Below are 17,100 nucleotides of genomic sequence, written 5' to 3'. Positions count from 1 at the left end.
GAGAGCATAGGGAGACTTGTCGCTACCGCTACAGTATACTGGGACCCCTTTCACGCTTCAAATTCAAGAATTTCAATTCTTTCTCGGATAGAGCAACAGATGGCACGCTTATTGAGGTCAACTGTCCGAGCCTCGTTTATTTTCAAGCTCAGCGCACATAAATAGTTACGTTTAACTACAGGGCGCGTCACAGTCATATCTACTCACAGCGCTCGTCTTACTCACGAAAGTTCGCCCAGCCAGTGTCGCTGTATATTTAAAGGCTGCCAGAGAAGAGGTGCGCTTGCTGATTTCTGTTTATCTCGTTTGTGTATTCTGCTGAACGTTTCGTTTACTGGCAGTGCACTTTCACCGCACGGGCAATCATGCGCTGCCGGATGTAATCTCTGCGTTATAATATAAAAAATAAAATAAAAGCCACAAAGCGTTACCTGCAGAATCAACCTGTTTGTGCAACGCGAGCAGCGCTGTGTGTGTGACGCGAGCGCACGTGTGGCGATGGCAGTAAGATGTCGATGGTGATGGCTTGACGACGGATTTCTTTTATCTACAGTGAAATCTCGTTGATGCGATCTTCACGGTAACCGGAACATAAAACGTATCATCCGAATATCGTATTATCCGAAATACATTGCTCCTGTAAGGCATTGGCTGGGGAAAATAACAAGAAAACGTATTATCCCGAGAAACGCATTATGCAGAATAGTATCAACGAGATTCCACGGTACTCCTGCGAAGAAACGCTGCAGACTTTATTTAAAATAGACCAACAGAGCGAGCGTAAAACTTGGACGCCAGAGAAGAGAACGGACAAACACGGCGCTGACTTTCAACTGGTTTATTATTTTCGAAACAGGTGTTTCTTTATGCAATTCACAGGAAAAAATACAAAGCACGCGTAACAATTGAAAGGAAAACTACGCATTATAAAGGAAATATGAAAGCGATACGAACAAAATATGCACGAAAGGCACCTAAAATTCAATGTGATAACATGCTATAGGTTATCGCACTTCCCCGTTTAAAATATAAAAACTTCAATTCTTTCTCGGATAGAGCAATAAAGGGTACGGTTACACATATGGTGCGGCAACGCTGTCATCTTGGATACTTCGATTATTTCCCTCGTTATTCTATCGCTACTCTTGCCTAAAACTGTGAACCCCTCAAATGATAACTCAGGATAACCTAAAGCGCGGCCTGGAAGGGCATTTGGCTGCACACTGCAAAGAGTGTTGGTTTACACCGAAATTTGAGGGGTACACAATGGTAAGCTAGAGAGCCCGTTGTGACCATGCTTTTAGTAACGTTGTAATTTTTTGCCCCTTTCAAGTGATCCCTCAGCCAAGTTCCGCACATGCCCGCTGGTTCACTTTCATGCTTCCGTACACCTACTATATAGTCAATCAGCAGAGAAGTGACGATTAGGCATCCACGTACACGTCCTAAGCCCGTATTGCAATCTCATTAGTCGGCTGGAGAGCGTATACATCCACCGGACGCGTTCCTTTTGCTCTTTTTTTTCCGGCAAGTGTCGATGCAACCCATTTCGCTGCCGACACACACTGAATGTCTTGTCCAGGTGGGTTCCGATCGTCAACACTTGTCCGTGCGTTCTCCAGGTTACGCAAATCTCATTTCTCGGGTTTCTTCATCTCGTTCTCGTTTTTGCTTCGTCACACCGCGCCCATTTACTCCGCTTTCACTCGGGTCGTACGTAATCCCGAATAGTCGACACCGGGGAGTCACCGAAGGGCAGGGAGGCGACGCCGGGAAAGAAAACAAAAATCATAAAATCCGCGGACCTTCAAGCCGCGCGGCGAAAGAACTTGGTGGAGGCTGCGTGGCGCCCACGTCACGTGCGTCGGATAAAACAGCCGTGCATCCGGCTGCCCGCAGACACCGAGGGCCGCATTCTTCGGCGGCGCCCTTTTCAAGCATCGCGCGCCGAAGCTGCTTGCCTTTTAGCGGGGAGGAGAGAAATGTGCGGAGGGGCGGGGGGGTGACCGGTCGCCGCGCAGTACGGGGTCCAACACGGCGCATGGCCGGCATTAGCGCGCGGCGTGCGACCACGGGCGTCCCCGTATATATATGTGTGTATATATATACTTGTCGCGTTTGCCCGTAAGTACCCCCCCCCCCCCCCCCCCACAAGGATCAAAAGAAGCAGGCGCGCAGAAAATAAGTGACTGTCAAAACTGCAGCTGTATGTAGTCACCACGGTAACCGTCGCGCGGCAGCCTTCATATCTCTCTCTCGCGCGCGCGCGTGCGCGCACCGTTTTCGTCAACACATCTGTTCGCATATGCGCGAGATAAACGAGCAGCTCGCGTGCTCGCAGGGGTCGGGTCCGGAATCAATCGACGTGACCCGCCCTACCCGATGGCCCTCTTCCCCTGACAACAAGAGGCGGCTTATCCCCGCCACTTCATATATACTAGACGACACTTGCGTGCCATCGTCTGTCTCTTATACACCGCTGGCAGCTGTGAGCGTGTGTGTGTTCTTCGTGCAAGCACATTTGTCCGCGCTTGCACGCTCATCGGTATAATTTCGCTTCTCGCTCCTCTGGATCTGCCACTAACCCTGCAGCTCTATAGGCTGATGTTCTCAGCTCTAATTAACACCGTCTCCCTCCCTTATTTCTTTCTCTCTCTCTCTCTCCGTACACTGCAGTGCATGCGGAAGCGAGTGAGCTTCTTCATAAATTTCAGGCACGCACAGTTCGGGGCGTGGTAATGCTAATCGCGAGCTCCGGCGAGCGTCAGTGTTCCTTGCACTCAAAGGAGGCGCGTCGCTATGTGCGTCCAGCGCCGTGTACAATGCTCCGCTTAATGAGATTCCTCCAAAGACCCTCGACTTCGCGCCGGAGATTACGGACTGCAGACCACATTTCTCTTCCGTTATTCTTTTTTTTCTTCGGGTCCTGAAATGCTTCACGAGCCTCCTTCAGCGATAAGAGGGCGTCAGGAACGTGTGTGCTGATTTACAACAAAAGAGCTCACGTGCCCGCTCAATAGTTCAAGTAATTTGCTGCGGGTGCGGAATTCTACGACTATCCTCAATTCTACGCCATAGTGGAAGGCTTCCCGGTGGCTATACAGACTGTCGCAATGTCACAATGCCACAAATGACACTTTATTCAAATCCGTTGAGAAACACACACCCACAGAAAAGCACGCACGCACGCACGTACGTACATACATACATACGTACATACATACATACATACATACATACATACATACATACATACATACATACATACATACATACATACATACATACATACATACATACATACATACATACATACATACATACATACATACATACATACATACATACATACATACATACATACATACATACATACATACATACATACATACATACATACATACATACATACATACATACATACATACATACATACATACATACATACATACATACATGCATGCATGCATGCGCGTGCACACACAAACACACAAAGTACATTGTACATTTGCTGCTATAACATAAGTCACCAAAGCATCACTAAGCGAAGCCGAGCAACCTTCGTGGCTCCAAAGCCACACAAGTTGGAAAGGACAATGCTGCTCACTGCCCAGTCACTTCCCAACCGCGAATATAGTACAGCGGAAGCCATGCAACACGTTCCGGCGACAGATGCCGTCACTCGAAGAGTGGCTTCGATTATCTCTGCAAAAACTATACGTTTGTGAATTGTTCATTGATACGCCTTTTGTTTTTGTTTTTTTCTCCAGCTGGCTATAGCTGATTTTGCGGAGTTCACCTTCACGCTGTTCCAATGCACTATTATTAAGTTTGCCTCTATTTGCTTTCTTTCCCGTCTCCTCGGCGCAGGACTGTGAAGGTGTCTGAAGGCGTGAACGGCATCAGCCACTTCAACAGGCGGCGGCTCATCGACCCTAAGATGGAGGCGTACCGAGAATCCATGTGAGTTGGCTTGGGCACGCTGCAAGCTATACTGACTATCATGCACAATCTAACGAAGTTAACATTGTTGGGTAAACGAGGAATAACTCAAAGGTGCCGTTCCAATCAAAAGTTTGGCATGGTGCTTTTCCATGGGAACCAACGTTGTCACAGAAGTATGTCACCTTTTACAATAATTGAAGGGTCCACATTATCCCGTTCAGGCGCTTTGCGTATCACTGTGTACGCCAAAATAGCGCATAAAATCAAGAACACTGATGAAAAGAATGATACTTAAATTTTAAATAAAATGTGTCGCGTAGAACTTGAAACGCTTCTGATTGGGGCAGTGCTGTTCTCTGGGACTGTGCTGGCTGTCCACATTTTGTAAACTTGAAAAATACATGCCGAATTGAAAAGTCTTAATCCGTTCTGCGTCAGTACGTTTTTCATGATTCTGAAGATACAGAAAATGTGATGAAACTAAATTTTTATTGAACAAAATTAATCGACGCCTGAAGGAGATATTTTCATTACTTTGTTTTTGTTTTTTTTTTTTATATTCAATTTTCGTTAGCTTAACTGCCCAATTCCCAAAAACGGGCACCACGAGTTTCCTACAAAAATTGTTATGGGAAAGTCTGGCACTGCGATCGTTCAACTGGCATGGGAATGTTGTTTGGTGTGCAAGGATTTGTCTCACATTTTCGTGCTTGTGGTTTCAGGCGTTCTTGCGACGTTGCTTATTACGCTTTGTCTTTCTAAATTTCTTTTCTAAAAATATTTCTCTAAAAACGCAGGAACCTAAGAAGTCTCGCGCACACGCGTAACCATTGCGAATTGTTGCATCCATCACGAAATAACGTGTCAAAAAAATGACAAATTTGCAAAGTCGCAGAGCCGTTTGAAGCCATAAAGAACGAAGTTTAGGCAAATCTACGGATATTTCCCATCGTTACAGTTTACTACACTAACTACGGCGGTACATCGACAGTACTACGATGGTACTTTGTACAACGATGTAAAGTGTACACTGTACCATCGTCGCCAAGCTGGCAAAAGCGCCATAGTTGCAGCTCACATAGACACCACAGCGCCAGAGGTCTCTCAGTAGTAATATTTTGAAAGAAACCCTACACGCCGCACCCTTAATTCGACGCAGCACGGCACACAAACACACACACGCACGCACGCACCGCGGGGGAATGTTATTTACAGGACAGGCCGCGTGATTCGTGAATGGATGCAGGCGGCCGCCATAATAGAACGCTCACGGACGCGCGGGTTAATGATGTGCCCGACGTCATTTGTCTGTGGCTCCCGTCAAGAGACGTGACGCCGAAGCCATATCCCCGTTTACATCAACGTCCTTCACGGCGGCCGACGCCGTTCGACAGCAGCCGAAGAACGAGGGAGAGGGGAGAGGGGGGGGGGGGGGTGATCGAGCCCCCCTGTGTATAACGAAGGCTGAATCTCGGAGGAGCTGGGCGTAGTTTTATCCGCTACGGAGCGGCTGTCCAGCCAAAAAAAAAAATAATAACTAGCTATCGTATTCATTTGAACGTACATCGAAGCCGATAAACGTCTTGTTTTGCGTGTCGAAAAAAAAATGCTCCGCATCTAATAATCCCATATGCACATACGGGGATAACATAAAGACTCTTATGTTCCCATATATCATATGGGACACGTCCCATATGATTACCTGAACACATGGGGATCCGATATAGAAACCCGCATGTTCCCTTTTATAAAGGCCTTATGTTCTCATACATCACACGGGGCAAGCCCGCTATGATGAATGGTACGTTCCCATTTACCACACAGGCCTCTCTCTCTGCCCTCTTTCCAACCCCTATTTCCCCCACGGCAGTGCAGGGTAGCAAACCAAAAACTCGCATCTGGTTAACCTCCCTGTCTTTCCTCTCTTTCTCTCCGTCTCTCTCATTTATCAAGCGGAGAGAACCCTTATGTTCCCATACATCGTATGGGGGGCAAGTCCCATATTATGAATGGGATCCCCATATGTTCACGTGGGATTATTGGATATTATGAAGCATGTGGGTTTTTGCGGTAGGGTAATCCTTCCCATTGAGTAGCCGAAGTGACACAAGATTTTCCTTAACACTGTTGAGGTTCTTCTTTTCTTTCTTTAACTTTTTTTTTTTAAGTGAACCTTTCTTTGCCAACCTCCCCGGGGTTCGGTGCGGTTTGTCGTTTTTTGGCTTCTCACCTGATATGCAAGCCACTGTCCGCGACCGACAATGCAGTGTCAGTGAGCGTATCTTTGTTATGCATTAATGGAACAATAAATCACGACGTAAAACCTGTAGACATTTTCTTCATTTTATTATTCTGCAATGCAGAAAGTAAAGAAACTGTCTTTATGCTAAAGGAGCTGCTCCAGCAGCTCCGTAATAATTACCTGTTGCATAGAAAAACTAAAATATCTCGACAGAGGATGGATGGATGGAAAAACTTTACTGTTCTCGACAGAGGGCCCACAGAGAATTGGGACTGGCGATTTTCTTAGCTATAATACACAACGTAGCGATAACTGCGGCTATAGCTGGGCTGTAATCACGCATTCACTTGGTGAAATGGCAGCTGCAGAAAAGGGTAGGCCAGAATTCGTATTTCCAAGGTCGATTCTGAACAAATAAAAAAGCGAATAAGACCAATAGGTTACTCCTCTGGCCGTCTTACTTGTCTCTATGTCTTCCGATGGTTTGCTGCCCAACTGTTTCTCATTGTTTCCACGGTTGACAAGAGGGTAACTTGTATCCACTCCAACACATCTTTCGTCGAGGACCACATTTTTCTGGCTTCAGTTACTTATTATGCCGTCTTCGTTTTTTTTTTAATTTTTTTTTTTTGACAACATACGCGCGGTGCTGGTGGTCTATACGTCCTGGCGACATCTTGGTGGAGGCTATTGAACGCGTTCTTTCCCGTTGTCACCAATACAGCGCACACTAGCAGTCACTCGCGACCGCGCTGCTCAGTCTTGACGACCGGCTGCTTTCGGAGCAGACAGTCTTGGAACGCCGGCCTGTACAGTCGTCCCACTATAAGTCGGTCAAGGCACTCTTGAAGACTTTGCATTCGAGTGGCCTATTAGAGACACTACAGTTCTCACGGACCGTTCCCCACCTCCTCTATTTTATTTCCGTGCTTTTGCTTTATCTATCCGCTATTCTTTCCGTCTTTCATTTCTCCTTTCCCCAGTGCAGGGTAGCAAACGAGAATCTATTCGGGGTAACCTTCCTGCCTTTCCCACCACATCTCTATCTCTCTCGTACTGGTGATATAAGCGACGCTGTACTCAATGCGGAATCACTGTAATGGTGCTCATGACGGCGACGATTTCTTGGTGATGTGTTTTCATACGTGTTTACGTTTGTGTGTCAGGAGGGGGAGAAGTGTTCACGATCTCTTCAGGATGCCACCTAAAATCAACACCACCTGAAACGAGTACTTCCTTTAGCTTTCAGGCTATTATTATTGTTCTTGTTTCCTATTAAATAGTCGGTATTCGGCCGTACGGCTGCGCGAATATTAAAACAGAACTTCGCGAAAGCCGCGGGCATATATAGAAAAAGCACATACACAAAGTACGAGACTTCGTTCTGCGTCCACACCTTTAATACTGTCCTGTATTGAAATGAGTATTCAAATGTGGCCGTTCTACCCCGTTGGACGGTTGTACTCATACTTCAGGTGCTTGAAGTTACGTACGTACGACAGAAAATCTTTCTCATTTGCTATTGCAAGGAATGCGGAAAGAAATTACATTATGACCCATACCTGAAAAGAAAAAAGTAATACATTGATATTGAAACCACAAGTAAAATTAAGCTATCTGCCGCGGTTATAACGTCCCGACCACGCGGCAGATAGCTGTCAAACGACTATCACGAATGAGGGGCCTAACTCACGCAAGAAGTTTATGTATATGTAGCAAATTAATTAAGTCTATACTACAAAAATTACTGCCACATGATAATGCCCCCGTGCCCATTCCCTGGTTTCTTAAGGTAAATGAAGGAAGTCTGGTTTTGTTTGAACATCGCGAGTGCATATTTCATACAGACAGAACGCGTGTCCACACCCTAACGACTGTGATCGATTGTAAGTCACGCGCACGTACAGTCTACGGGCCCCGCATTGCACTTGACGGTGGGCTGCAGTATCAGTTTTCCTCTCTAGCTAATATAGCTGTAGCTGCGACTTGGCGTACGCCAGCTGATAGGTCAGCGGTTTGGGCTCCCATCGTCAGCGATAACGAAACATAGTGCGATAATGAGATTGCGTTGGGAATGCTAATCATTCGCGTACGTCTCTCGTTTCTAGCTATACGTATATGCAGGACTCACAGCGAAGCAGTTCAGACGTCTGCTGGCACGGCCGTTTGCCGATCTGGTGCTCGTAGCAACCACGCACTACCAAGGTGGCGCCGACGGACAAACACATGCACGCACAAGCACCATATACGAAAACACGTGCGCACTCGCACACGCGCACATACAAATAGCACTCTTATGCGTGACACTGTAAGAGACGTCGGTAAATTTACATGCACAAGCACAGTGTGTCTCACAAATGAGTGCGCAGGGTTACGCGTGCGCGCTCTACAGAGAGCTCTCGCTGTCAACCCGAGCTTCACGCTGCAGGCTTCACCCGAACACTCATACTTCCGCTCCCTTCGCGGCGCCGTCATGAACGCGCCTCGCGGTCGGCTCATAACCCAGCGGGCCCCGCAAGGGCTGCGTGTGTCTGTGTGTGTACAGGCGAGCAACGTACACGGCGGCATCGTGTGGATGGGAACGTTATGGCCTCCTTTATGCCTTGCGGCGTAAACAGACAGACTTGGCACAGGGCCGAGGGGTCCGCTGAACCTCTGAAAAAGAAAGAAAGAAGAGGGAAATGATGCTGCTAGAGGGCTTGGGGAGGAGAGGGAGGGAGAAAAAAAGGACGCCGAAGAGAGCGCCGTGTTCGCCGCAAACGTCATCGCGTGTAAACGGTCCTTGCGCCACACAGCTGCCCCTGTAAAAAACGCTGCGCCGCTCGTCGCCGCCACCAACCCCCCCCCCCCCTTTTATTTTCTCCTCCCCCCTTTGTACTGTGCGAGCCATGTTGCGCTCGCGGAAGGACGGTCACAGATGTCGTGACCCCGTATCCAGCGGCGTTTTAACTCCGGTACTTGGAAGACTACGTCAGCGAGGTTTTCTACGGTCCCGCGGGTGCAGCTTGGAAACAGAAAAGAAAGGACCCCGTGCGCAGGGCGACGGGCCTGTGCTTTTAACGACCGATATTGTCTTTTCAAGAGTTATGTTACAGACAGGACAGGAGACCCCAGAGCGTGACGTCATGCCGATGCGGCGGTGCAGCTATTAGTTTCGGTGACCACCGCCCACAATAAGTGGCTTGAGCGAATGAGCATGCGCGCGCAAATAGCACAATCGCCACAAACGGCACCACCCTGAGCTTTGTCAAAAAGCAATATTTATACATAGTGGCCACAGAACAATTTCTCATCGGCCAATGTTAGGCATTTGCTGAAGGACGGATTGTCCTTCGTGTTTATACGCATCTGAGTTCGCCTTTCTCGCGGTAAACATGCCAACATGTCGTTTAACTTAGGGGCAACACTTCGGAAAATTTTCGCCGATAATTATCATTGAGAAGCTGTGAAAACTGAACTCGCATACTATTGCTTTTTTTTTCTTCTTCTTGTTCTTTCTACCATGCATTTGGAGCTACACGTAAGCACACCATTGTTTGTAGACACATGGGTTGTCTATCAAGCCTTGGCAGGAGTGTGCGTAGATACGTAATTACTTACCGCGTCTCTCAGTGGCCCTGCGTCACATTGATGAATGAGTCTAAGTGGAAATGAATGAAGTGTTTGGTGCGTTTTTATACTGTGTTCTCTTAGAACGTCGCGTGGATGCGTCGTGTTCGTGTGTGCGTGCCGCGCCCGCACTGTATGCATATACGTGCAGTCTATAACGAGCGGAGTTATCTCGTCGCAGGGCTATGCGGTGGCAGCTCATCATGGAGCCGGCGCGCGTCTGCAAGAAGAAGCGGCTGCTGCGCGGCCGAAAGGCGCGCATCTGTCGGAAGGAGCCCAAGGTGGTGCGCGAGATCGCGCGCGGCGTCGACCTGGGCATTCGCGAGTGCCAGAACCAGTTCCGCTTCCACCGATGGAATTGTTCCACGCTTCGGTCGTCCATGAAGAAGGTGCTCATGAAAGGTGCGTCCAACGTGCATGCACACCTATCGTACAGTTGAACCCTTATATAACGAAACCTGGATAAAGCAAACTATCTTCTATAACGAATGCACGCAAATCTTACCGGTCGATACTGAGGAAAAATAACGTAACAAACTGGACATCTGGTATATCCAACTCGGAGCATCCACTTCTCGTTTTCAAAGAAGGTCAACAGTATTGGCCGCGTCGAGTGCTGGTGAAAGATATCAGACGCGGCATCGAGAACGACATTCCGAGAGTGAAGCTGAGAAACCAATCGAGGCACAGACAAAAATGTCTGCCTAAATAAGTGTAGTTTTGGTTTAATAAATGGGTTCTCTCCTTGGTTCTCTTTTACACCAGCGATAACAAACCCTTATAATAACGAATGCATCACAAAACTTTCTTACAGGCTAGTTTGAGTATATCAAATTACCTGATATGCCGAACTATTTCTTTGTCCTATAATCCTGTTCGTTATAACCGGGTTCGATTGTATATACCTCATCAGACGTGCACGCGTTGATCGCGAATCCGACTTTGATGTGAATCCCAAGCAAATGCAAATACGGCCACGTGCACTATTATGCGCAGCAGTAAGACCGAGCCCTTGTGTCGTGCAGAGGCATGAGACCCGCTAGTTTTCCAACCGTTCATCGTCTGGGCGGCATTTTTCTAAAGAAATCGTTAGGTGGGCATAGACAGTTTGACGTGCAAGGTTCTCCCGCGAAAATGACCTGTCTATATCAATAGGCAGTTTGCTGCCCTTTGTGCACTATCTGACCGATACAGAAAGCATACTTCAGTTTGCTGGTGTACTTTGTCGCAAGGTACGTTTTCCTAGCTCAAACTAAAAGTGAACTCAATAATTTTTTTTTATTATACGAGAGAGTAGATCGTTGTAAGGAGAACGCAGAGCTATATAAGACGACCTTACCCTTAAGACTTTTTTTTTTACTCTGTACTTATGTTCTGTCGTGTTAATTTTGCATTAGATCGAACACACTTTATCAAAAAGTAGCGTCGGATTTGGGATAAATTAGTGAGCCTTATTCCTTGTCCTTCTCCGTTGGATGTCAAGCAAACGGAGAGAGAAACGTTATTTAGGAAATGGCCTCAGATATACCTGAGGCCATTCTGATGTTGTATTGTAAAGGAAAGGAAATAGAAAGATTGTTACGAGGGGCGAAGATGAGGATACAAAAGGCGTAAAGAAGTGTACTATACAGCTGTTGTTGTTGTTGTTGTTGTTGTTGTTGTTGTTGTTGTTGTTGTTGTTGTTGTTGTTGTTGTTGTTGTTGTTGTTGTTGTTGTTGTTGTTGTTGTTGTTGTTGTTGTTGTTGTTGTTGTTGTTGTTGTGTTGTTGTTGTTGTGTTGTTGTTGTTGTTGTTGTTGTTGTTGTTGTTGTTGTTGTTGTTGTTGGTGTTGTTGTTGTTTTTGCACAACTTGCCACATGTCATATTGTATTTAAATGAATGCGCACGGGCCTTCTTCGTAAAGGAGCTACTTGCCTGTTGAACTTATCGTCCATAATTAGCCGCTCGTCATCTGTAGGCTGTTCTGTCCGTATCCCACCAGCTCTAAGTATGCTTCTCTCGTGTGTCCTTAGTTCCTTGTCGTGTGCCTTTCAAGAGCACAAATTATTCTCGCGCTGTCATGTACAACGCCTTTGGTCAGTCATGCTGTTTACGGCCGCTTTTAGCCCAAGAGAATATTTATAGTGCATATTTTAAAAAAATATATGATTGATTGATTGATTGATTGATTGATTGATTGATTGATTGATTGATTGATTGATTGATTGATTGATTGATTGGCACAGCAGATGTCGAGCATGACTTTACAGACGGACCTCGATACCACAGTCACGAGATTTCTTGATAAGAGCATCGAGGCCCCGAGACCCAACAGCGATGCATGCATGCATCTTCCGCTCGGTCTGACCATGCACCGTGTGTATTTGCGCAGACACTCGCGAGGCGGCCTTCGTGGACGCCATCGTGGCGGCGGGAGTGGTGTACGCGCTGACGGAGGCGTGCGCCCAGGGCCGCCTGCTCGATTGCCAGTGCAGGCGGCGGCACAACGCCGCCAACCACCTGCAGGGGCGCACGGGCTGCGACCACTACGTCGACTTCGGATACCACAAGTCACGAGACTTCATGAACCGCAAGCGAGTCGGTGACCTGCGCGCCACCATCCTATCGCACAACTACGAAGCCGGGCGACAGGTGGGTACATTCATGCACCGACCGCGCAACCTCGGACAATTCTCCAGCACTGCTCGTTACCGTTAGCATGATATATATCACCACGCATGGTATATCATCATAGATGGTACCTGAAGCGTATACAGTGGTGATGATATCTTTTAACGTATATAGTGCTTCAACGACGATTCCTTTACAACTTCTGTGTTTCTCGGCTCAGGAACAGAAAAGAGGCCGTAAACACATTCATGAAGATTGCGTCTATGCTTTCACGTTTACGCAAGCAGATAAGGGGAACGTATAGTATAGTCGGTTATCGCAACAAGATTTATGGGCGCTATAAATGTACAAATTTAGACCCTCACCGCCGCTTCAAACAGCTCACACGGGCAAGTGCATCCCACGCAAAGCGTATCTGTATAACACACGCCAGTCGCAATTCCTGTCAAAGCTCCGTGGCATAGCTTTCCTATTCCATGTTGGATCCAGTGTGTCTTTCAGGCTAGCTAATATATTGCCGAAACACTATGGTAGGCATAATGTAACTTGTCTGTCACAACGTCTTACTTTTCGCGCTCCACCGTGCAGTGGTCCGAGAGGCTCTCCTTCTGTATTTTATCACCAGGATATATGCCGATCGTGAACGGTGAAGGGAAAGGAAGAGGATCGAGCTGAAGAAAGGCTTACATTACTATGCGTATATAATACCGCCTCGTGTGTCAAACGACGTCGGGTCACATTTCGTTTTCTTTCATCGCGTGTCACGCAGGCCGTGCGACTGCACCTGGAGCGCGTGTGCCGCTGTCACGGCATGTCCGGCACGTGCTCTCTGAAGACGTGCTGGCGCAAGCTGCCCACCTTCAGCAAAGTGGGACTGCGGCTCAAGCAGCGCTTCCAAGGCGCGGTGCGCGTCACGGCCGGCAACTCGGGCAAGGGATTCGTGCCGGAGTCGGCGAGACCGCCGGGACGCGAGGACATCGTCTTCTCCGAGGAGTCGCCCGACTACTGCGACCCGGACCGGCGCACCGGATCGCTGGGCACGAGGGGGCGACTCTGCAAGCTGGGCTCGCAGGGTCCCGACGACTGCCGCACCCTGTGCTGCGGCCGCAAGGTTCGCAACCGGCAGACGGTGGTGAGCGTGGCGTGCAACTGCACCTTCCAGTACTGCTGCAACGTCACGTGCCAGACGTGCCTCGAGACTCTGCACGAGACCACGTGTCTATAGGGGCGTGGTCCTCCGGGCCGGCTGTTTGTGGACCAAAGACTGCTCTTCTGGAAAGTGTGCCGTTGTGTTGTGCCGCCGCCGCACCTTAGCTTTACTTCTTCGAACGCTGCGAGGACCTGCGAGCCGTTTATGTTTGGCTTAGTGAGAGAGACGAATGGTGAGACTGCGAGCCTTCTTCGATTGCCTGAAGAGTTAGGGATATCGCCGTTGTTTTTGAAACGTCGTACACACGAATGACAGAAAACTGCTTTCATCTTCATTCGACCGCTATAGTTACTTAGAATGTGACTTTTCTTCTATTAGTTGCTCTCTTGTGCCTACGTTCGCGCATTCAAAAACGCCGGTTACGAAGATTCGAAGCACCGTGTGCAAGTGTTTCTAGCCATGGTATGAAACAGCGCTTAGACAGAAGGTCCACAGGGCTGCCTTCCGCCGAGACACGTCAGTGGCGCGGGCTCGCCAGACTTTAAACAAACAAACAACAAAAAGAACGAGAGTGCTTCTTCGTTTTCGACAAGGTCTGTGATATAGTGAACAGTGGGCTCCGTGAGCTCGTGCTTCGAACGACCGGCGGCCTGTGTGTGTTTGTGCGTGTGTGTGTTTATCGTGCTTGCGTGTACATATGTGGACTGGAAGCCGGTATTCGGAAGGTGTGCCGTTGTCATTGCATAGCATCCACCGGTGGCTTTCGAAGCCAGGCACCTGTACGCGTGCGCGCGCTTAGAATGCGGACAATCTTGCAGACTGAACGCGCGACTTGCGTGCTGGCGGGAAAAAAACAAGTGTCGGTGGCATTTTTTTTTTTCGACGTAGTTGTTGCTACTTTTGGCGATTTGAAGAGGACAGTTGTTTGCTGCTCCTTGCCTCCCCCGGCTGATGGCATTTAAGACCTGGTATAGTCAAGTTTCCACGCTTTTGTGTTCTCCCTGTGGCTTTTTTTTTTTTCTTCCAGTCAGGATCGAAAGATGAAATGGTTGTTTATAGTATTGTGGAGCTCCCAGGGCCACGCATGGGAGATGTGCAGGCTATGTGAAAATTTGTTAGTATGTATGTCATTCTGATGCATAGTTTAAGGCATTTCACTAACGTGCTCGTGTCAGTGCAGTTTATATGTCGGCTTTTCTCGTCGTGTTATTATGTGGTGCAGTGTTGTTAGCGACATGTTTTTGGTGAGACGCTGGTGACTTTCTCGTGGCTGTTATACAGCGCTGATCACGCTTGCCTAGCACGAAGAGCTTTCCGTCAGTTGTTTTCCTGGCAAAAACAAAAAAACAAAACAAAAACAAAAACAGCAACGAAGCATCCCTTCTTTTTTTTTTTTTTTTCCTTTTACGGGGAGAGGGAGGGTGCAGTAGCAACTCATTCAACTCATTTAAACCGCGATTCAACTCACAGCAGTATTTCGTGTTCTTTTTCACTGCATGAAAATATTCCTCTGAGAAAGACTACGTTCTAGGCAACAGTGATCGACGCTATGTAAATACCGCTTTGAATGGTAGGTGTTCGCATCCAAGCATTTTTCGTCGTAAACTGCTTTTTGATGGCTAACTTTTTCACTTCATGACAGTGTGCCGTTTTGGAACAAAACAGCCTATAGACCGCGTAATTTTAACACCCGGTTAAGTCAATGTGAACAGTCAGTTTAGTTAGTTAGCTGCATCTCCATATCAAGAAAATAGAAAAAAAAAGCACCGAAGCGTTGTGCCAAAGATGATAATGCGAGGTAATGAGCTGAATGCGTACATTTGGAAGGTTTTAATGAACGTCAGTAGGGGAGTGCACTTTGCCGCTTCTTCTGACGTGCTTCTTTTCTGTCTTTTTTTTTTTCTTGTCGGGAAATGACTAGCTCTTTACAGAGCACAGTCAGGATGATAGACTCTTAATAATGAATTACAACTCTACAGTAATGGTTAACAAGACGCTGTGCTATGAGAGGCTGCTTATAGTGGCAGCTAAAGAGCGCGTATTGCGGCTATACTGGTGTTTGCGTCCTTATTTATTGTGTTTTACAAAGCATTTATAGCATTAATGTATGTGGTTACGACAATTTTCGCATGGCAAAAGTGAACAGAAACAATGCCTTCAAAAACCTTAGTTCGATGTCGAACTGAAAACTCGGGAGCTATAACGCTGTTCGTGTAAGTACATAATTGAAAGAGAAATGAGAAATATTGTGGGAATCGTCATCGGGACGTGTGGGAAATTTCATAGTGTCTCAGTTAAATTTGTCGCATAATTTTCTAAACTTTGTCTTCTGGGGGGACGAAACAAGTGCGTGCTCCTTTTCAACGTTAAATTTCTTTTGTTGCTCATTTTGCAATATCTGGAGTAAGGCTAAGCTCAGACTGCAACTAATATAATTAGCATATAAATGACGTCGCAACCTAATTAGCATATTGTCATTGTACTGAAAGGATTTATGAAGTCAAAAAACAGAAGCAGTTACGTTATCGAGACGGTTAGCTCCACGCGTAACAATCGCAACGAACTCCTATTCGCTGCTGCTCATTGACAGAAGCGCCTGATGACGTCATAGAACGAAAAATTTGCAAATTAAAGCAAAATACGCTATAATACGCTATCACCCCCGCGGTGTCGTCGTAATGTCGCGTCCTCTTCGCGTTTTGCATTGCATGAGTTTAGATATCTGCATCGGCCAAATGGGATAACAGAGCAAGAAGTTTTAATTTCCAAGAACAGCGGCAGCTGCGTCTTCTTTGTTTTGAGCTTATTTGCAAAACCTAACTTATTTTATTCGGCGACACGAGCATTTTGTTTTTCTCTCGCCACGGGCACCATGCGACGATTTGTTTACCACCAGCGTGCCTTCAGTGCCATCAGAAACATTTTTTTTTTTTTGCCTTCAATCTTACGTGCACTATAAAGATGTTGTTTCGTAAACTACCATTGTATCTGTGTTGCTTCAGTTTCGCAGCCGCGAAACCAGTGACGCTTTGCCTGCTGAGTCGCGTCGCAAAGCTGTCGCCTCTCCACACTGAAGGGAACACCAAAGTAATATTCAAGTCAACATAACGCCAATGTTTATCCAACCTCAATGGAAAAAAAAAAGGAAATTGGATGATGTGAAGTGTTATGTAGACATTCAATTATGAAGAAACTGTCAGCAAGCGTTTCTTCCAAACAAACATAAGCAGTTATCACTGCTCAGATATGAAGTTGGCGTTCCCTTTAGCACTGGGGCGCATTGCATGTTTGCCGCCATATTTCGTGGACATCCATATTATAGACTGAATTCAGTCTCGACGAAAGTGAGTTCCACTGACTAGGACGACAGGCTGCTGAAGCTGGCGGCCAGTAGCAGTGGAAGCGGTCGCCATTACACTATACGCATGCCTTGTAAATGCGTATTGTGTTATATACCACCAAGCCAGAATGAAACGCGAGCCACTCATGCGTATGAACCAGAACAAGGACACATCGTTCTTCGCGTTACTATGCTTCATGCTGAT

At 47.1% G+C, this 17,100-nt stretch overlaps 1 protein-coding gene across 1 annotated transcript in view; it reads left to right on the top strand.

Annotated features, from left to right (window-relative positions):
• Positions 1-16,531, top strand: part of LOC119442520 (protein Wnt-6-like) — a 43,480-nt gene extending 26,949 nt beyond the window's left edge. The window contains exons 3-6 of the mRNA XM_037707427.2: positions 3,871-3,963; positions 9,978-10,198; positions 12,167-12,426; positions 13,175-16,531. Coding sequence (XP_037563355.1) covers positions 3,871-3,963; positions 9,978-10,198; positions 12,167-12,426; positions 13,175-13,630 — 1,030 coding nt within the window. The 3' untranslated portion in view covers positions 13,631-16,531. The remainder of the gene's footprint in view (positions 1-3,870; positions 3,964-9,977; positions 10,199-12,166; positions 12,427-13,174) is intronic.
• The last annotated feature ends 569 nt before the right edge of the window (positions 16,532-17,100 follow it).

This window comes from Dermacentor silvarum, chromosome 2 (assembly GCF_013339745.2).
Source record: "Dermacentor silvarum isolate Dsil-2018 chromosome 2, BIME_Dsil_1.4, whole genome shotgun sequence".
Taxonomy (NCBI): domain Eukaryota; kingdom Metazoa; phylum Arthropoda; class Arachnida; order Ixodida; family Ixodidae; genus Dermacentor; species Dermacentor silvarum.
The sequence above is the reverse complement of the archived record's forward strand: the minus strand, read 5'-3'. Positions and strand labels throughout refer to the sequence as shown.